This window comes from Drosophila navojoa, chromosome 5 (assembly GCF_054131105.1).
Source record: "Drosophila navojoa isolate 15081-1374.11 chromosome 5, UAZ_NAV_1.0, whole genome shotgun sequence".
Classification (NCBI taxonomy): Eukaryota; Metazoa; Arthropoda; class Insecta; order Diptera; family Drosophilidae; genus Drosophila; species Drosophila navojoa.
The window spans coordinates 717133-738557 of NC_142893.1; the positions used below are offsets into that span (position 1 = coordinate 717133).

The following is a 21425-nucleotide window of genomic DNA, read 5'->3' on the forward strand; positions in this document are numbered from 1 at the left end:
AGTCCAACTCCAAGTTTGAACTTGATTACCATGCCTAAATGTGTCTTTCAAGCAGAGACGCGCTGCTCCCATTTGTTGGTCTACGGCCACAACGGAAGTCGCTTTGAATACTCTAACAAAGGGCATTCATAACTTGACAATCGATGAAAAGGTCGAAAGATGAAGGCTTTTGAATAATGAATGATATTAATATTGATCTCTGATGTCATAAACTAAAATCCGTCAAAGAGTTTACAATTGACAATATGCGTATATGATAGAGGAAGTTAATAAATGATGGCTCGACATCTGTTTACTCTATGCTAGCTAAACGATCTGACCAAATGCAAATTCTCTTCAAATGATACATTAAAATGTCTTGATATTGAAATCCCATAATACCAATTTCAATAGATCTATGGCTCCATAGCCTCGCTCTACTGCACGCCTGCTTAAGTAGTATTCTTCCATAGTACCTTCTCGATTTACAGCTAATATGAGTGACATTCCCTTCATTTCGATGATGCCCGCTTCAACAAGCCGTAAAGGGTATTTGAACTTTAGCGCTATCAAGATCAAATTTCTTTTGCTGCTCAGCATTTGCTGTAACTTTGAGTTGTCAACACTCCACCGAGAACTGGAGACAAGCAGCAAAAGCAGAAAAACTCGACTCGACTCGACTGTGTTGGCCGTGGCACAAATGTGCATCGGCGATGCCACCGTCATATGGTAAGCAATTGATGATTAATTCGCAGTTCGCAGCTGACACAGAAAGCGCAATCGAAGCGAGGCATTAGACACAGTAAAAAGTCACAAAGCAATTGCCATTTGTGGGGCAAAATATGCCGATGAAGGGCAGCCACAGAAGTTGAGTTGAGTTGAGAAAGTTCTTCAATTGCCTTAGCGACTTGTAGGATATATGATTAGGCATATATTTACGAAATATACGCAATACCTTGCTTCCTATTCAAGTGTTGCATCAATTAAAACGAGGTTTAATTTAGGATTATTTGATTCCTCCTCATCATATGTTCCTTTCGTTTCTCGCTTCTCGCTGCTCCTTTCCTTTTAGTCTATACTCTGCTCTGCCCTTCCTCTCTTCTTCTCTCATCTCCGATCTCAGCTCTGTTGTATTCTCTTCTCTTATCATTTTAATAATTCGCTCTTATTGTCTTCCCTCTTGTTTTAACTTCTGTTTCCTCTCTGCTCTGTTTTTCTCTTCCCCCTTCTCTACCTTTTCATTACTTCTTAACTCTTATTTCTTATTCTCTAATTCTCTTCCCTTCACTTTTCCATCCTAGCTCCTTATCTACTCCACCCTGATCTTCTCTCTTTTTTCTTCCGTATTTTCTCCTTTCTGTCTTCGTAATTGAAGACTATCGCATAACACTTCGGCATGCAATAGAATCGTGTAGTTGAGGCTTTTCCCACTTTGCTCTTTGCCAGGCAAACAAATTTGTTAACTCGCTGATTACCACACGACTCCCTTGCAGAGACTCCTCCCCCTCTGCCTGCTGCTCTGCCACTTGACTCACCTGCTGCTGCTGCTGCTGCTGACAAATGATGAAGCTGTCAGCGTGGCTGTCTGCATTACGTAGCACCCACTTCACACACACATACACACCTACATAGGTGCATGTGCGCAAATCTAACTGTCTATCATATGAGAGGGGCCATCAGTCCAGGCAGAGGCAGGGACTGGCGCAGGTACGGGCAGGGCGACTTTTACATAAATCGCCAGCACTCGTGTCTAGTGAATTTTCAATTTTCGATTTTGCATTTTCCATTTTGAAAATGTTCAAAAATGTTCAGTTTTCATGCCGGAATATTATGCCTGCTCACCGTGGGTCGGTCGCATCCACTGCAGTCGCTTATTAACCGAACAATTTGCAAGCCTGGCCATAAATCTCAACGTGGCAGCGCATTATGCAATACCAAACGGGGAGGCGGAGCGACGGCAGGCGGGGCGAGCCTAGACAAACCTTTATTGAGGGCAAGTGCTAATTAATGCAACAGCATGCAGCATGCAGCAGTCAGCATGCACTATGCTGCCGCAGCATCTGCTTATCAGGCAAAATATGCGATTTGGCCACACATTTGAATAGCATTGAAAATGCTTCGGTTTAGAAGGAGCGGCCCGAGTGAGCTATGCGCCCAGCCTGGCTGGGGTCAACAACGCTCGAGTGTGGCCCGAAATGCAGCCACCATATCTCTTGATTATTGGGCCAATTTCCATGCTTCGCTGCCTCAGCTCTGAAGCACGAAATTTGAATGCAACACCTAATTGAAAAGCTCAGCTTAAAGAGAGATTAATTAAGCATCTGAAGTATTTGCTACAAGCTGATAAAAGCGTATGCCTTAGCACAAAATCAGTAAGCTACATTCCAATTAGCAATGCTTTAAGCGTATACTAATAGGAATTCCTAAAGTAAGCAATCTAGCCTTCAATATGTATCAATCATCTATCGTAAATAGTCAACAAATAGCCAAGAAACAGCAGCCATCAATCAAGACTATATCCCTTAATAATATATATAAGCATCAATCAACAATCTTATATAGTCAATCATAGACTATTATCAATCATAATTATCATAATCAATCAGAAATCAATAATCGCAAAAAGTACTTTTGTAAAAACTAACCGTCAGTCAATCATAGTCAATCACTCCCTTATAAGCATCAAACAGCACTCAATCATAGTCAATCATCACTCATAAATAGCCTCTACACAAGCATCATGGATAAGTTATATATTCTCATTCATATTTAAGACCCATCAATCAAATTTTATGCAATCAATCATGAATAGTTTTATTAATGTAAATTTCCCTCATCCTCTTCTTCCCCTGCAGTTTTTGCTGTTCGCGCTACAAGTCTAGCTGAATGTGTTTGCGTGGGCGTTGACCATGCCCATTTGCAAAAGTACGCCAGCGATGGCAACGAGCAAAAAGACGGCCTCGGATATATCCTCGGATCACGTGACGGAGGCAGCGCAGGTGAAGCGGATCAGGGAACAGGCTTACTTCAATTCGTACGACTTTGATGCAATCGAAGTGCTGCCCTACGACGAGGACAACGACGAGGAGGAGGAGGAGGAGGAGGAGGAAGAGGAGGAGGAAGATGAAGATCGCAACAGGCACGCCCCCATCAAATACGCCTATTTGCAGAGATTGGGCGCATTCTTCAACCAGAAGTCGATTGCAGACAAAACGAACGCAACAGCGACAGCAGCAACTGTTGCTGCTGCAACGACAACAACTGGCAAAGAGATACCAACAATTGCTGCCGCTGCATCGGCAACTGCTGGGCCTGCAACAAATGAAAACTTTTTACTGCCGCGCGCCATGCTGAAGTATTCATATCACAGGTGAGTGTGGCAACTGCGACCTTCGGGCGCGCGCGCGCGCCCTTGAACAGGGCGCAGCAGCAGCAGCGCGCCGCAACGAGAAACTCGTCGAGTGCCCTGCGCAACAGCAAATTTAATTATGAGCAGCCACACTTGAGAGATTCCCCAAAAAGCATTTCAATTATGTTGTGTCGAGGCAATTAGCGTGGAATTAAGCCAAATCGAATCAGCTCGCTGAATAAAAGAAACTTGGCTCAGACTGGCTTTGGCCGTTGCGCATACGCCGCGTAGTGCGACCCTCTTAATGTCGGCTTCTCACTCACCTGTTGACCAAAGTGGGTATATTGGTTTCGTTGCTGTGCAGTGTTTGCCTTCATCATATCGAATTGCCATCTCTTGCTCAGGGCGCAGAGCTCTAGGCATTGCGCCTAGTGCGACCCTCTTGATATGATCCATTTGCTCACTCAGTGCATCTATGGGTATCTATAGATACTAGAGGTGTGTGGTGCTTAGAGTGGGTATATTGGGAATTAACATCTGCAAAAAAATTGATCTCTGCATATATTTAACTAGTTTTGTGGCTTAAATGAGAAATTAATAGAAATTTTTGAGCGTGTGTGAATAAATATTTAAAGCAGTTGCAGGAGAAAGTTAGAAGAAGGAGTGAAAAGTAAAGGATCTAAAAATATATATAGAGAGACAGGGGGAGAGGGGGAGACTGACAGTGAAAAGGAGATCAAGAGTGCGAACGAGATAGCGCATGACTTGCTGCAGCTGCTGTCAAATTGAGTTTGCCATATCTTTGCAATTGCAGCTATGTAAATTTATAGCAAGGCAACGCGACGCGACGCGATGAGATGCGATGCGATGCGATGCAATGCGCTGCGCTGCTATGCGAAGTTCAAGTTGCACGTTGCACGCTGCACGCTGAGCGTTGCAAGTTGTCTGATGTCTGTTGTCTGATGTCTGTTGCAATGCGGTTTTTGGCGCCTGTCGTCAGCCTTCACCTCTTTACGGCAGCAGCAGCAGCGGCAGAAGCCACTTGACTTGCCAAACACTTGACAACACGTCGGTCAACAACAACAGCAACAACAACAACAACACCGACTGCAGCTGCAACAATTACGTTTATTAATTGAAATTAAAGAAGCCACATATGAAGCAGCCTCCACTACAGCCAGCAGCGGCAGCAGCCTCTGAAGCTGGAGGTCACAGCCAGTTTTGGTTTGAAATATTTGTATAAACACATATAACTATATAGCTGATCGTGCATATGTACACAAATATGCGAGGGCCGACTGAAGAGTTGCAGATAGAAGCAGAAAACAAAACAAAATTCGAGTGCATAGCGTAGAAACTCTTCAAGCTACCCGCGCCACTGCCCAGTTATACATAAATATCTATATACATCTATACGTCTGTCCATTATTTACATCTCTGCCATCAAGTCGTGCAATTTATTGTACATAGCTTCTTCTTCTCTCCATATATAAATCTTGATTACAGATGTTCAGCTATACGAGTCAAGATCAAAGACAATGCCAATTCGAAAATCTAATTAGGAATCAACTTTTTTCATTGAGCTATGAATTCTTGTTATGGTCAATGGCACTACTATGTAAGAATATACATTTCAAATTCCTGGCTAATATACTCGCTGTTTAAGTTGGTGAGCGAGTGTCAGAGGTGTTTGATATTCCATTTAACGAATCTTTAAGAGCTCAAAGTCCATGAGGCTCATGGCTCCCATTTGATTTCGCATTCAGCAAATCCTTCCGAAAGCAAGGTTAATCCAATAATGCCACATATATAAACTTGATACTATATGTATATATTTATATAACAGTACGTTTTTGCCCTTTCCCATTATCTGCGGTGCATGCTAAGCAGCAAATGGAGAGGGTTTATAGCAGCACACTAAATATACGATATAACACTGATGTATCGTATAGCTAAGACATATACAAGTCGAAAGGTATAGTAAACACATCTTAAGTGAATAGAATTGAATTGGAAGTTAATATCGTATAGATATATCGTATTGTATAACCTGACCTGGGTCATATATACGATATTCAAACTGTATATCGTAAATTTATTGAATGTTTCCTTCTGCTGAATACCTCAACATTATATGAGATAATCATGCATTATATTGCATACATACGATATGTGTACTTCCCATTAACGTGTCGATTGTCGAGGCTCGATTTCAAATACTTGATTTGTATGCAATAGATTTGACGAGTTTTTAGCTGTGTGCCAGGGTCAATGCCTCATTTGGGCAAACTTTATATACAATATATTCAAATAAACAGCTATTAGTTTGATTGATTTATTAAATACACGTAGTTAATATACAAATACATACATATATATATATATTTATATAGTTACTAGTTAGATCGAAGGACGGTTTGCTGCAAACTAAGCCACAAAGCTGTGTAATTTGTTTTGGCAGCCAAGTCAACAATAATTAGCAGGCACACACATACACACACACACATACGTATGCAAACAGAGAGACACCTGAATAGTGCTACGTATGGGTAGCTATCTGCAGTAGCCCAGGTAACAGCCCCGTGTTCCGACATGCAAACGAGGCTGAACATTTTAATTAACACGGCTCACAAATAAATACGCAAATATTGCAAAATATTTTTCATGCGATGGAACGTTAACCTTGTCCATTACATATCGAGCCCAAAAAATGAAAACCAAAAAAAAAATGAAAAAAAAAATTATAATAAAATAAAACTAGCCCCTGCACTAGTCCACTCTAAACGCATCGATAAACAAGCTAGTCCTAATAGCCAAAGCTCGAGTTTCCCAAAAATAAAAATAAAAAAGCCAAGCCTCGGCCCAAGTCCAAGTCCGCTGCGAATCGATACGCCAAGATCCAGTTGCTTTATATACATATAAGAACGGCGACTCGAAGACCGTTATTACGCAATTTCCCAGCAATTTTCCAGCTTCAATTTGTGGCCATTGAATGTGGCTGATCGGAGTATATTGGCTTTATTGTGGGAGCTAAAGTCCACATATTCTTTAGGAGAATCGAAGAATAAATCTATGTTCGTCTATAAGGAGACTATGGGGGTATGAGACTAAAATTTTCGATAAGACCAAAAGTTTAAAGAGCATGAGATGGTAATCATATAACCTTAGATCATCCAGAAAATAAATCTATAAGACCAAGAGCTCAGTTTACCTCCCCACATTTTTCATCTGTATAAGATTGTCTAACGCATAACAGAACGACTGTATACACTCATTATTATTGCTCAGCTGGGTAACTACTGGTCGGGCATACCCAATTAAAGCACTCTTAACAGTTCAACTGCTGCTGCTGCTGATGTTGACCCACTGCCCAGAGTAAAAGACTCTAAATGGATTCCTAAATAACACAGTAGCTGCTGCCTGGCCTATGGGCAAATGGCCCCGTCTGAAGACCCAATGCGAGAGGATGCAAATTCGAATTATGACCTCGAAATTTAATGCTTAGTGCGCTTAGACAGACAGCCAATTAACGAAAAGTACGGCTATCAAGACGGTGCTAGATTAGACCAAGGCTGAATCATAAAAGTAATGAACAATATTTTCTGTAAAATTTATAGTATGTAGATGACTCCTTCTCTATTTAAGAATGAAATCGAATCATGCACTACCTTTATTATTATCTCACTGAGCTTTATAGACAGTACTCTGGCATTATATAACCTTTGTAATAGTTAAAATATCAAATTTTGGCAGCAGCTTGTATCCTTGCTTGCTTTTATGACTCCTTAGTCAAGGCCTAGCCATTAGTTAATATCATACAAACTATTCATAGTTTATTTTCCTTTTCAGTTTAGTTTCCTCTATTAGATCTAGAATTTAGATAACGAAATTTGTTTTCTAACTAAAAGAAACTCTTAACAAACTCTTGAAAAAAAAAAACGAAAACAAAATAATACTAATAATAATAAAAGAAGCAATTGCAACAGTTATTCAAGCTGAAATCCTGTTTAGAACGAGTTTCTTTTGATTCCGAATCGAATTTTGATGTTGAGTTTCAAATGTTGTTTGCCAAATACTGTTTGTCTCTCTCTCCCTCTGTGTGTGTGTGTGTGTGTTTGTTAGACAGCACTTAAAAATGCGTTAAAATGCAAACAATTTATGCTCTTTGAGCTCTTATGGTCTTAGCCAACGAGTGAGAATTCCAGACGCATTCAAATAAGTTGGAAGCTTTTATTGATTTGACGACAGCTGCGGCCTCTGTGCCCCATACGAAAACCCCATAAAAGAGGAGCGTGCCACAACGAGAGCGAAAAGAAAACTACTAACCCACATACACACACACACACACACATACATGGTCACACTCATGCCACTCGTGGCACAGTGGGTCGGTTGGCCATTTGGCCGGTTAAACCACTTTCATTGCGCCGAGAGTTTCCCTTTCAGCTGTGCTTTATTTTTATTTGAATACCCATTAAATGCCAGCACTGAGGGTATAATCGTTTGTATGCAAATTTAAGTAACAAGACAGGAAGGAGCCTGAGTTAGTTCCTCAATACATTGTTGGGCAAGTGAATCGAAGTATTAGGAGTCCATATAGCAATGTCTATCTGTATAAGAGTAGAAGTACAAGAGAAGACTATAGTACTAGTAGAATGAGTATAAGACTTTAAGCCTGCTCAGATTTCAATCTGACTTGCTCGTATTTACTATGCAGAGTATGTCTTAGTCGTGCATACGCGATTGGAGTGATTTAATTTAGCTAACACTTGCATTTTTCCCAACTTTTATCAATAATTTTGCTCACACTTATCGTCCGTCTTTCTCTCTCTCTCCCTCTCTTTCTGTAAAGCAGCAATGCGACAACTTCAATGCCATTGACAGCAGCGCTCGATGCTCGCGAAACAGCTGGGGCATCTCTGAGCAGGCCGAGTGATATGAAGCCAAGTGTGGCAGCATCAGCGATACGAAACAAGAAACGATCCACGGCATCCAATGCCAGCAGCACGCAGACCACAGACTCCGGACTGGGCAACAGCACAGCGCCAGCACCAGCAACAGCCACAGCAGCAGCAGCAGCAGCAGCAGCAGCAACAGCAGCAACTGGCGCAGCAGCAGCAGCAACTGCCCGAGCAACTGCCTCACATTATTCGACAGATAAAAGCGGCTCGTCTGGTTATTATAGCTCGCACGTATGCTCCACTTACTCGCTGGACGAGCATATCTATTGCGAACCGGTCATAGATATCCTAGAAGCGAGCGAGCCAGAGAAGAGCGGCAAGACAATCGCAGCCAAGCAGCGGCCCCAGCTGCAGCTGCCGGGCAATGAGAAGGCGATTAGTCAGCATTTGGCTATGCAAGATGCGGCAGCTGAGCAGGTGCTGGCCACGACACCAGATGGACAGCAGCAACAGCAACAACAGCAGCAGCAGCAACAGTTGCCGCTCTACAGCGACAAGCTGCGAATTCTGGAGACGAGCATTGAGAACTTGGATAGGCACTTGAAGAGCTTTCCCGCCCTGTCCTACATGCAGCAGGACAAAACAGCAGCAGCAGCAGCAACAGTTGCCCCCACCTTGGATATTGGGGAGAAGCTGCGCGTCTACAATCAGCTGCCCACGATAAGGGAGGGCTATGCGACACAGAAACACCAGCAGCAGCATCAGCAGCAGCAGCAGGAGCAGGATCAAGTGGACGATTCCCTGATGGACATCGATTTAGATGCATTTCTGCTGCAGCCCAAGCAGCAGCAACATCCCAGACAGCAACAACAGTCGCTGTCAGGCATCGACAATCCAAGTTTTCAGCATGACTTGCAACAGCAGCAACAGCATGCCAGACAGCAGCAACAATTGCTGTCAGGCATCGATAATCCAGGCTTTCTCAATGACTCGCAGCAGCAGCAGCAGGAAAAGCAGCCACAACGATTGCAGTTGAGCCAACAGCAATTGCTGTCAGGTCTTGACAACCTCAACGACTTGCAGCTCGAGGAGAATAATTACAAATGTGCCAAATATATAAATTCCTGTCCGGAGAATGCCTATCGCGTGGAGCACTCGAACTCGACGAACTCATCTTCGGCCTATGCCAAGCGCTACGAGGATCAGCTGCACTTCCAGAGCACCCGGGAGCTGCTCGAGGATGTGCGGGACAAGATACGCCACTTGGCGCCGACGCCCACCACCCACATACCCCAGGAGCTGGAGGGCATGATAGAGACGCTGAAGAACGAGCTCGAGTCCTACTTGCAGCGCATGAACCAGCACAGCGAACTGGAGCTGCGCCAGCTGTGCAGCGGCTTGGGGCGGCAGCAGCATGTGGTGCGGCTGCAGAATGCACTCGAGCGGAGGCGCAGCTATGCCGGAGACTCACAGCTGAATCCCTACGAGTCGGTGCGAGACGGAGTCCTCATCTCGGCGAGGGAACAGATTATGACCATTCGCTGTGCCAGTGACCCGAACTTCAAAATGAAACGCAAGTCCATCACTGAGATCTTTCCGCTGGCTGAGTGCTATGTCGAGTCGACGGCGACGCCAACGCCCACGCCCACACCTACGCCCACGACGACAACGACGCCCACTTTGACGCCGTCGCCACACCCCGTGGAGCTGAAGACGACGACAACCACGACGATGATCACACAGATGCAACGGAACCTCACCTTCCATGCGAACCAGTCGAGGTCGCGGCTGGGCAACGGCATGGACAAGCTGGACGACAGCGCTGCGGAGTGGCACCGCAAGAAGCCGAGCATCTGGGAGATGTACTACGGCACGAATCGCATGCACCAATCGCTGTTGGGCAAGCAGCGGCACAGCGCAGTCGGCGGCGGCGGTGGCGGAGCAGGAGGCAGCGCTGAGCTGGTCATCAGCAGTGCACATCCAACACTGTCATACGTAAGTAATGATCATCTCTTTAGAGTATAACCAGGGTATCTTCAAGTCGGATACTCCTCGCAAAAGAACTCTTAGTGCTTAGCCCAAGTTTATTGCTCATTCGTCCCTGGCCTGTTGCCCAAAGACTTGTGGCAAATGCAGCCGCCTGATGCAACTGCCCAGATATCCATGCGACTCCATATATATTTCTATATATATTTAATTACACACGATATCGTAGCTGCATCTGAACAGTAGCCTCCTACATACGTGCGGCACACGCACATCATTAATCATTAATCATGAGGCCAGTGCACGAGCCAAATCGAACGCTGGCCATGACAGCGATAATATCGCCTGTATCGCATAATAAACGTCAATGAATTCAGCAACAATAATAATAATAGTAATAATAATGATCATAATAATGACGTCAATGCCGTTGACGTCCGGTGTTGGCATCCGCTGCCGCTACTGTTGCGGCTTCTGTACCACCAACAGTGGAGCAGCAGCAGCAGCAGCAGCAGCTGTTGCATCTACTCATTGGCGGTCACATTGCGGCCAAGGATGAAATTAATAAAAGTTTGCACGAACAGTTTGTAGCCAACGGCTTTAACTTGGCCAATCGATGCACTTTTAGCCAATTTAATGAGCGATGCACTCGCAACAGCCAACAGCCAACAGCCAAAAGCCAACACCAACAACAATTCCCGCCCTCAGCCAAAACTGTCTAACGCTAACAATAAATTGCCAGAAATCAAGTCAGAAAGCACCATACGAGACTGCTCGACTAGAGTTACCCTGTATGATATTTCACTATAGAAATATTTTAAATATTAGTTTTATTAAGCATACATAAACATTCTTGAGCAGCGGTAAATCGATTTAACTTTGCTGGGTTGCTCGTGGTTCTTTCTCTATATCAGTCTCTTTCTCACTTTGTCTGTATCACAGTCTGTCCCTCCGTCCGTCTCGCTGCCTGTCTAAGACAAGCCAGGGACGAATAAAAGCTACTGCAGATCATTTAAGTTCTCTCTATGTATGCAGCAGCATTGATTTGGTAAACCTATTTGAGTAATACGAGGCTAGAGTGCTCGCAGCAGCTGAGAGTGCTCCCATTGGCCGATTACAGCTCGACTGCAATGTTCTCTACCTGGCGTCGGGCTCAGCGTTTGAGTGCGCCCTAGCCTATATAAAGGGCTGCACTATGCAGCATTTTTCAGTCTTCCAGGCCTGGTGGGGGTCAGTCGGTCATGCCGCGCAGTGAAGTAACGTGAAGTGAAGTGAAGTGAAATGAAGTGAAGTGACTTGCGTGATCGCATAACTGGTGACTTGAAGGAAAACACTTAGGAGAAAAACTTAGAGCAAATACAAAGAGGAAAACTTAGAGCAAATACAAAGAAGAATTGCTTAGACGAAATTCTTACAGGAATTGCTTAGAGGAAATTCGAAAAACTTAGAGGAAATATTTACACAAAATAGTTAGAGGAATTTAATTATACCCTGAACCCATGGAAAGTTGGAACTCAAGGTAAATTTCATAATAATGTTTCATAATAATATTCAGAAGAAGCAGCAGCAGCAGAAATAAAAGAGCGGTATGCATTCTCGAGTCTATCTAGCCGTGTCACAATGACAGATGACTCTGTGTCTAGAGCTCTTGATTTAATAGACTTCGCTTTTTCAAAACGCCAATAGAGCATAGCATATATAATGACTATATAATCTAACACATATTCAAAATTCCAAATCTCTAGCCACGCAATATACCCCGTTTCGAGCTTGATGAGCGAGTATACAATAATAATAAACAGTTAACCATTTGAGCTTTTTGGCACACTTGACCTCCTCGATTGGGGTTTACAGTTTACTTTTTCACATTAAGTGGCAATTAGCCAAAAGACATTAATCATACGCAATGTTGGCCAAACCAAAAAATAACTAACGCCCAGCAGCGCACAGTAGAGGCAATGCAAAGTCAATTGCAACGAATAAAGTTACAAGTTTGACCCATATGAAGTAATACTGTAAGCAATTTAAGAGTAAACAATTTAAAAGTAGTTAGGAGCAAAGATGGAATAGATTTAAGTAGCCATAGTAATGTAAGGAATCCGAAATAATATACAGAGGACATACACTGTAATCAATTTCAATGAAAAATGGAGTAGAGATCGAATATGAATAAACTTATATGGAATAAGGATCAACTAACACCTTATTATAGTTACACTGTAAACAATTTGTGTTTACATTTAATTGAAATTAAATAAAAGAGCATAGAGAACTTCTGGAATGTCTATAGTGATATGCCAAAAGTTCACCTCATCCATTTCTATATCAAGGCTCTAGTCTAACTATCCCTACACGTACATATAATTTCTATTCTTAAACGGACAAAAATGGGTGCCTTAGTCATCACTTGTCTTCCAGAGAAAATACTTCCTTAAAAGTGGACTATGAGCTGTCCCGTTGGCGATTTCCGCTTGGAAACTTCCACTCGATCTGCACTGTCGCTTCCATATCTCTCTCTCTCTCTCGCTCTTTCTTTGTATTTCCCTCTCTGCATCGCTTACGTCAATATTTGATGAGTGTTTCGCAAATAGAACTGATTCTGTATACAAATATTGCAATCGGGGCCCATTTGGCAGCTGAAAATCAGTTTTTGGCCTTTGCCTTACTTTGGGGCTATTATTATGCAATATCCGCTGTACTAATGAAGCGAGTTTTTGGTTTGGGAGGGCCTTGTTTGGACGGTCTCTCTGGGCCAATGCATGCAGAATCTCAATGAGTTTTCACTTTCAATGCCAATGCAAAATAATAATAATAATAATAATATTAATAACAATTATTATTATTGTTTTTCGTTGACTCAGCTTGACAACAGAAATTGATGAGCGCACGACTGTGGTTTATTCACCTTAAGTGACAGCCGTATATATACATATATGTATACGTATAGCTCTGTAGGTATATTCACCTATTTACTAGTCAATGTGCACGTTCACGAAGCGGGATTTGAACTTGAGGTTTTTTGTGGTGCTGCAACTGGGCTTTAATGCATGTCAAACAGTTAGTGCAAAAGGCAAAGTCAACATCATTAAAGCGGGTGTGCCTGACTAGGAGATACCCTGCAGAACTTATTATATTCATTTTCTGGACTCTTTTGAATGATGAACGATAAACAATGAATAATGAACCATGAACAATGAATGAGGAAGAGAAGATGGCAGGCTAATGAAAAAAATTTTGAATGATGAATGATAATATTGAAAGATGTTTAATTAATTACAAATAATACATGATTAATAACAAATTAGATATGCTAAACAATTAATGAAGAATAAATTGTGAGCTGTATGTAGGCTTTATGTCTTAGAGCTAATATATTCACAGTACTCCACGCCAAGCACAGTTGCTATGGTAACAGGGTATTGGCAACGCATGAAGAAACGGTACCGGTTAACCTTAAAATTCCGTTAAGAAAAAAAGGCCTGCAGCATCTCGACGAACAGGTAGCTCTGCTACCAGCTTATCTGGCTGACCAACTGACCGCCATTGATTTTGGAGCCCAGATAAAGTAACTACAGCAACAGCAACAACTATAGCAACAACAACAACAACAACGACATGCAACAAGTGGCAACTAAAATGAGAAACCGGTGCAGCAAGCCGCATTTTTGCGTTGCCCTACAAAACGAATGACCTTTAAGGACGTTTCCAGCACAGACAAGAAGGATGCTGAGACAAACAAACGGACAGACAAACAGCCTGGCTATAATAAGTAGTTAAAGCTATCTTCGGCTGCCCCTCGCCCCACGCCCCACGCCCCCTCCGCCAGACAGCTCTGTTTGGCTACCCTCGCTGGCTGAAAACTCGTCGCACCGCTTGGCCGGCAAATAACTCGTTTGCTGTGTCATGAATGCCAAAATGAAAATGAAAACGAAAACGAAAACGCAAACAGAAATCGAAACAGCTAAGGCAAAAGCAAAAGCGAAGACAAAGTTGCTGTTAGCTGCAGTTTTTTTTTTATTTTGTTTACTACTTTTTAACAGTCGCTGCCACAAAGTGTTGCAATAGTCGCTGCCGCTGCCTCTGTCGCTACAGCGTGCCCAATGAGAGCCACCCATCAAAAGCAGACACCGAAATCGAGCTGCCAAAAAAAATATATATAAATGGAAAACAAACTTGGCTCGTTCTGTCCAATTTCCATTTGGCCAAGAGCAAGCGGCACAAATGGACAAATGGGGAATTGTCGCCCATTCATTCTCTTTGATAGTCCACCTCGTTCCGAGGCGAGACTTGCTCGACTCGCTCGACTAGCCTCAGCTAACTGCAAGCCCAACTTACCCCGGGTATTGATTGATTGAGCCTAGCTACAAATAGATAAGCAAATGCACCTCAGCGTTGATAGCACCTGCTGGCTCGTGAGATTCCCGATCCATCATCCAGAGCGAGAGCTGTTCGGCAAGTTAAGCATACATCGTTGATTGCATTATTATTAATATATATATAGTTATATTCAATATATTTATATTCAACTCTATAGCCTCCTTTAGCATTTCGTTTACTCTCTTCCTCTTTATATTTCTAGCTCCTCTTCATATGTCATTTGACCTTTTCTCACTCTATTTATCGCTCCATTTACCTCCCTCACTACTCACCCTCCCTCTCTCTCTCTATCATTTTCTCTTATTAATTGCTGCTAAAGCTACTCGAAATGATAATTAGCCCCTTTAGGCTACCCCCGAAATCGAATACATCGCTCTGGTAGCTCCAAGCTCTGTCGGTTATATAATCCTAATCTATTCAGCGCCTGCAACTCATTGAATAGCGCGGAAGCTGCATTAACAAAGCCACAATTATTAGTCATACGTCACGTGCAACAACAATGGGGCAAAAATTAGCTGACCAGGGGGCGCCTATTTGTGAAGTGCCACGCCCACATCAATCCTTGGCTCATTGGCACTTGGACAGCTGCGTGAATTGCTCGTTGATTGACTCGCTGACACACTGACAAGATTTGAGATTGGCTCCCGTTCGAGAGATGCCAGGTGCACTAGGTGTAACACATCCCCTGTTGCCTGCTGCCGCCCCCTCCTTCATCGAACTCCTTTTCAATTGCTTATTTTATGTGGCTTTTCCGGCGCTTTTCTTGTTTGCGGCTTTTCGCGTGTGCAGCCACATTTCGTTGTTGCATTCAGTTAGTTAACGTTGAATGCGTTTTCAATGCTGCCACAAAGTGTAAGAGGAAGTGCCCGACTAGAAAATACCCTAAACAGCAAAAACCCAATTTGCTGCCCTTTGTGTATTTACTTATTTTAATTATTTGAATGAAGATGAATGGCGTATGAAGAAAGAGAGAGACAAACACCCGAATGTGGATAGATTAAGTCGACATACATAAATACTTTACAGGTTCCCTCACACTGACTACACAAACCAAAATATACCCTCTTTAATCATTTCCGATAGATCCCACTGAAAATGCCCTATAAAAAAGGTGTAAGAGCCGGAGTTGCATAATTGCATAATCACTTCATATACACAAATATATTCATATATATACATAAATATCTGGAGTCTGTCAAATTCTCAGACTTCGTGTAATATTAGCTTAGTAGTGCTGGATAACCAAATTGTAAGAAAGATCACATAAAATTAAATACAGATCACAAAAGACTATAGAAAGTGTTAACGAAAGTAAGAAGAAATATTTTACTTTACTTTTCATTTATCTAGAATCTGAAAACGTGATTTAAGTAGATCGTAGAGTTACAATATATGTATCTATAAGTCTGTGTACAAAAAGACGTGAAACTTCAATATTTATGTGTGTGTGTGAACTCTCAAATGATAGAGTATAACTATTTTTGGTAGTCCCTTATTTTGATAACAAGCAACAATTACAAAGTAAAACTCGAGCAAAAAATATATTAAAGCTGTAGAATATATATGTATATAGAACACATATCATTTATATATATATTTGAGATGAAATCCGCAATCCTCAGTAATCCAGAGATTGTCTCTGCTAGATAGTCTTATGCTAGAGCTCATGACGGATCTGATCTTAGAGTAGCATTCTCTACAGTAGACTTTTACATATATAGGTATGCCATACTGTAACGCTTTTGCTTGGTTTCTTATAGTTAAAATTTTAGGTACTTACCCTGAGTACGTGCCAAAATTTGTTTTCTCTATTCAAGCGGTGTTTTAAACTTGGCCAACTTGCAGGCCAAAAAAAATCATATACATTTGTATATATTATTTATATAGTTGCTTTCAATGTCAGTGAAAAACGTGTATTGCACATTAAACTGAGTAACCAGTTAAATTCATATATCCATATGGATTTTCATTTCAACGTTGTGTGTCTATTGCAAAAGATTTGCAAGTCAAAAGTAAATAAATAAGTCAAAACGGGGCAGACAGCAGTTGCGCCAAATTGAGCCAAGGTTAGATATTGGGGAATTTACAGCTTCAGTTCACAATATATACATATGCCTATCTAAACACCATCTGCATATCTCGTATAGGTATGATAAACGAATCAACATTAACAATAACTCTCATCCAATATTCATATTTTTTGCGCTGGCATCGTTTGCAAATTAGCTAAATCACATTTCAGGGCGAGGCCTACCCACAGCTCGAATTGTAATTGTAATTTTAATAAGTTTTTAGTGCAAACTTTTTCTGACTCGCTCTTCTAAGCTCTTCCATCCCCAGTCTCTGTCTCATTGAGCAAAGCTCTTTGAAAGTATGGCAGCTCTGCCTTTTTCTGTTTGCAAGAATTATTTAACAATTCAATCTTTTCTTTGCACTTTTTTGTCTACATTTCCCTCTCATACACTCTCCACATTGTCCATTGACAAGGCTTTGTAGAAGATCTAAAGTAGCGCCATCTTTCTCTTTCGTTCGTGTTTTGTATACGTAAAGCAATGGCCGATATTCGGTTAACAGCTAAAACTATACTTTTCTCGCTCTCTCCCCCTGGATTAATAGCCAAGGATGTGTCATTAACATTTCACATAACATGGTATTTCTTATTCCTACGTTCCATTTTCTTATTGTTTTTTTTTTTTTTCCACACGTTTTTTTCGCGTAATTAAATTAGGTTATTTGAAGTAGCTTTAAAACAATTAACACAATCCAGCGGCTTTGCATATTTTAGGTGCTGCATTCCAATATTTATTTCCAGCTACGCTGCAAACACATATACAAATACACACACACACACACACATCTGCACTTGGTTTGCTTCACTTTGCTTTGCTATACGCGGCCAATAAAACCGTTATAAGCGAACACACAGAGGCACACGCACACACGCGTAACGCTAATGCGGTAATTTTCTCGTCAACGTCGACACTTCGATTACGTCGTCTTCTCAAAGTACTTTGGCTGATAAACAGCAATAACAACAACAATAACATAAGCAAACGCAAAAAACCAACAACTCCAAACGACGCGTAGCTAAAAGCTGGGATGCGCGCTAAGAAAAGAAGCCGGAAGGCAAAAAAAAATAAAATAAAACGGAGATACCGCAAAGTTGTTGCCATTTTAATTTCTCATTTTCATATCTCACATTAAATGTTATGTATATTTGTATACATATATGTACATATATTCATTTGTTTGTATGTTTGTACGAATGCAGCGGGCATTGATAGCGAACGTAATAATCGGGCACGAAACGCGAGATTTTGATCTTCGAAAATACGAACCGAAGACAATGTGCGCAATGGCAACAGCACACACACACACAAAAAAAAAGTAAATAAATAAAAAATCACACACAACGAAGTGCAAAAATGCGAATTGAACAACACTTACACACACGCCTACAAATCCGTACATGTATCTCTCTCTTTGTGTTAGTGTGTGAGCACTCAAACAAAAATTGAATGCCCTTTTAATGACTATATTGCATATGCGCAAAACTTTCACTTGCCAATATTATTGAAATTGGATATCCGCGGAATTTTGTCGATCATAATTGAGCTATTATAGAATCTTGTCGCTTTCAATTTAACATCCGGTTGCAAAAAGTGTCTCTTGTTGTTGACTATTAAACTATTCCCGCCTAAGTATAGTATTTTATTTTAGTATTTCGTCGTCAAAGTATGTATAATTTAAAGAGGTTGCATCAATTACTTAACATTTTGCATGAGAATCAAGAAACCTGTTACATTAACAATATTGTACCATATACACATACACATGCCTGTGTGCATACATACAATTTTCAAGGTTGTGTCGCTAAAAAAAAAATTTAAAACTGGCAACAGAAAAAAAAACTCGAAGATGCGCAAAATACAACAGCGGCAGCGTCCGCTTAGTGGGTCAAATTTGTATGCGTTGCGCCCTTTTTCAGTCTCTGTGTTGTGCCACGCCTTGAAGCTATTGCAAAAATGTACGTGTTTATAAAATGTGCAATACTTTTGCTATGATTTATGTTAAACAATTTGTAGCCGCGCTCAAATGCTTAACAAACATAAATCAAACAGAGTAGGAGCAAGAGGGCCTTAGCCTAAAATATAAAAAAATATTTAATTCAGATCAACGACGGCATCAATGTCAAACCAATCGTCAGCCAGCGAGCGAGTCAGTTAGCCAGCCAGCTAACCAGCTAACCAAGCAGCGGTCACCTTCTTCATCTTCGTAATCGTTGCTGTTGACTGACCCTACCTAACAATACGCACACACATACATACATTTTTTGACTCGTGCATAATCGATTTACATAAAAGAGTTAAGTTTTCAACGCCAAATGCTAATTAGCTAATTAAGCTTATATAAGAGCTGTAATGGATATTTTAGGTTCACTAGGTACTCGAGACGTTTAAGTGACGTCACTCGCATTGGCTTTCATGATCGCATTAACAAGACCGTTGTACACAATGCACAATGAGAGAAAGAGTGGGAGTTGGGTCAATAACTTACGGTTCTTGCATCAGTGACGTCACGATTCGTTTGGGTTAACATATCATGTTAACAGCGAAACACTCTCGTAAATTTTACTATGTATGTTGTCATTTGTGCAACCGATTTGTATTAAAGAGCTAACATAACTATTACTTCTTAGTGACGTCACACGCACACGGCACAGCACTAATGTTAACAGCATAAAACATTTATGTTAAATGATCTAAGACACTGTCTAAGATTAACAGACTGGTTTGAAAATAAAATGTTTTTAATTGATATCTATATATTTGTATTGCAGCCATCGTCTCGACCCGAATCAGACTTTACGCTCGACTTGCCGCGCGCCGAGCAGCTGCGCTTGAAAATGGAAAAGGAGAAGAAATTCCGCCAAAGATGTCGCCTGATAACAACATTTCTAAGTCTCGTATTCTTTCTGTTAACCGTTATGGTTGTCAGCTTGGTATTAACGCGCGGCAAACGCATGTTTGGCAGCATGATATAGCCTGTCGGCCCAATCTAACTGATCATTAGCATAAACGTATATGTCTATAAAAACTACAAAAATATTGAAGTGCCGTAGTAATCGATAGATTTGCATTAAGCAGTTCCACAAAACAAAATAGATAACAACTAATTTCTAGTATTTAGCTCTAGTTTACTCCTCACTATAATAATACACTACTATTACTCTTGGGGGGCACCGTGCAGTCGCAGTATTTGTTAATAAATTATTTTTGTGATCTTAGGTGGTAAGTGATTTTTTGTAAAAGTGCAGAAGGAACTTTATAAAATCGTCCATTATATATACATATATGTATGCTTATTGTATTAGATTTAAGTCTGAGCTAAAAAGTGTAAATTTGTGTATCGATAAATAAAGCAATATTAATGGAAAAAATACTTAATATTTTTCAAATACACACATTTATTTTTTAACGTTTTTCTTTTGTAACTGTATATATATATAGATACATATTTGTATATACTATTGCATATATGTATGTAGAATATTTTTTTTTTATCCTTTATCGAACTCCTTATATATATAACTTTTGGTATCACAAATGTTTTTTTTTTTTTTTTTGTTGAGAAAAATGCGACGAGAAAATCTTAAGGCAAATTTTAACTGTTAGGCATCTTGTTAGTAACTACGATACACTAAAACAAACACACATGTTACAATTACAATTATAATAGATACTGCTTGAGCAACTGAGAAGGCAAGTTGTTGTATTTTCCGGTTTTTAATGAGAATCATTGTGATGGCTTTCATAATATACGAATGCTCTGCCTATTAACTTCGAATAGAGTATGATCCTCCTCCTCATCGCTATTTACATCCTCGATAGCCATTGGGAGCGGCGTTAACTCCTGATTGGCTCGATCGCCTTGCACGCCGTATTTGCGCTCAGCACGAGATAAGCGTAGACTAGAAATGGAAAGATAACGTTATCAATAAGAGTTTACATGAGGTTAAAGCGTAGCTTTTACATAAATCAAATTAATAAACTGATAACAGATTACAATTACATCATATAGATTTAACGGTAAAGACAGATAAACTGTGATACTAGGGATAATACTTGGAGATGATTTTTAAAGTTGTTTAATAAGGCTCGAAAGTATCGTATGCGTTGCCGGCTTTACAGTACCTGTCAGCTGAGCTGGGAGCACTGACCAGTGCTGGGAGCCTCTTAATACATACCGATAAATGCGTACGATCAGCAGCAATAGGGCAGAGCTTGTTATGCCCACTAGAACATAGAAGACAGCGACGTATGCATCGGGAAAATCATTGCTTGAACGTTCAATGTGTACCTCCTCTTCGGGCAATTTGCCTAACTTCTGTGGATTTTCACTGATGACGACAACTTTATCTGCAGAGGATTCGACAGTTGCGTGTGACACGCCCAATTCATGTGTCGCTGGCAATATAGAGACTGGTGCCTGATCCTTTTTAACGGTCCTTAACAATCTAGTATTGGTATTGGTGTTACTTGGTATTGCTGCTGTTGTTGGCGCTGATTTGGGAGCTTCCGGTGCCGCATCACTTTGGAGAAGCAACAACGTCAACAAGAAAGCCGCTGACCATAGCTGCCAACATTGCACTGTATACTCCATCTATTAGTATTCCTAATTAAATTTAGGCAAGGAATATAATCCAGACCGCAGATATTTCTGACGTACACAAAATGTTGATAATCTATCTGTTTTTATTTGATTTGCTTATTTATTTACACTGACTAGGGCTTCACAAATTTCGTATTAAAAAATATCGATAGGGCAGGGCC

General features: G+C 41.0%; 2 protein-coding genes across 3 annotated transcripts in view; one reads left to right on the plus strand and one right to left on the minus strand.

Annotated features, from left to right (window-relative positions):
- LOC108655082 (uncharacterized) overlaps nt 1-20032 on the plus strand; it is a 33413-nt gene extending 13381 nt beyond the window's left edge. Inside the window, exons 2-4 of one of the 2 annotated variants that reach the window (XM_018106780.3) lie at nt 2835-3349; nt 8181-10224; nt 19433-20032. In XM_018106780.3, the coding sequence (XP_017962269.1) occupies nt 2889-3349; nt 8181-10224; nt 19433-19636 (2709 nt within the window). In that variant the 5' untranslated portion in view covers nt 2835-2888 and the 3' untranslated portion in view covers nt 19637-20032. The remainder of the gene's footprint in view (nt 1-2834; nt 3350-8180; nt 10225-19432) is intronic. The other variant, XM_018106781.3, reaches the window with a different exon arrangement.
- Nucleotides 20033-20170: 138 nt separating this feature from the next.
- On the minus strand, nt 20171-21391 carry LOC108655265 (uncharacterized). The gene is made up of 2 exons (XM_018107015.3): nt 20840-21391; nt 20171-20563 (listed from the first exon to the last, which is right to left on the minus strand). The coding sequence occupies exons 1-2, from the start codon at nt 21253-21255 to the stop codon at nt 20404-20406; spliced, it is 576 nt and encodes a 191-aa protein (XP_017962504.1). The 5' UTR covers nt 21256-21391; the 3' UTR covers nt 20171-20403.
- Nucleotides 21392-21425: the final 34 nt, after the last annotated feature.

Bases quoted from the DNA above. Each gene is read 5' to 3' on its own strand.
- LOC108655265 (XM_018107015.3), bottom strand. From the start codon at position 21,255: ATGGAGTATACAGTGCAATGTTGGCAGCTATGGTCAGCGGCTTTCTTG. The intron at 20,564-20,839 runs GTATGTATTAAG...TTCCATTTCTAG, and splicing joins CTGATCGTACGCATTTATCG to TCTACGCTTATCTCGTGCTG.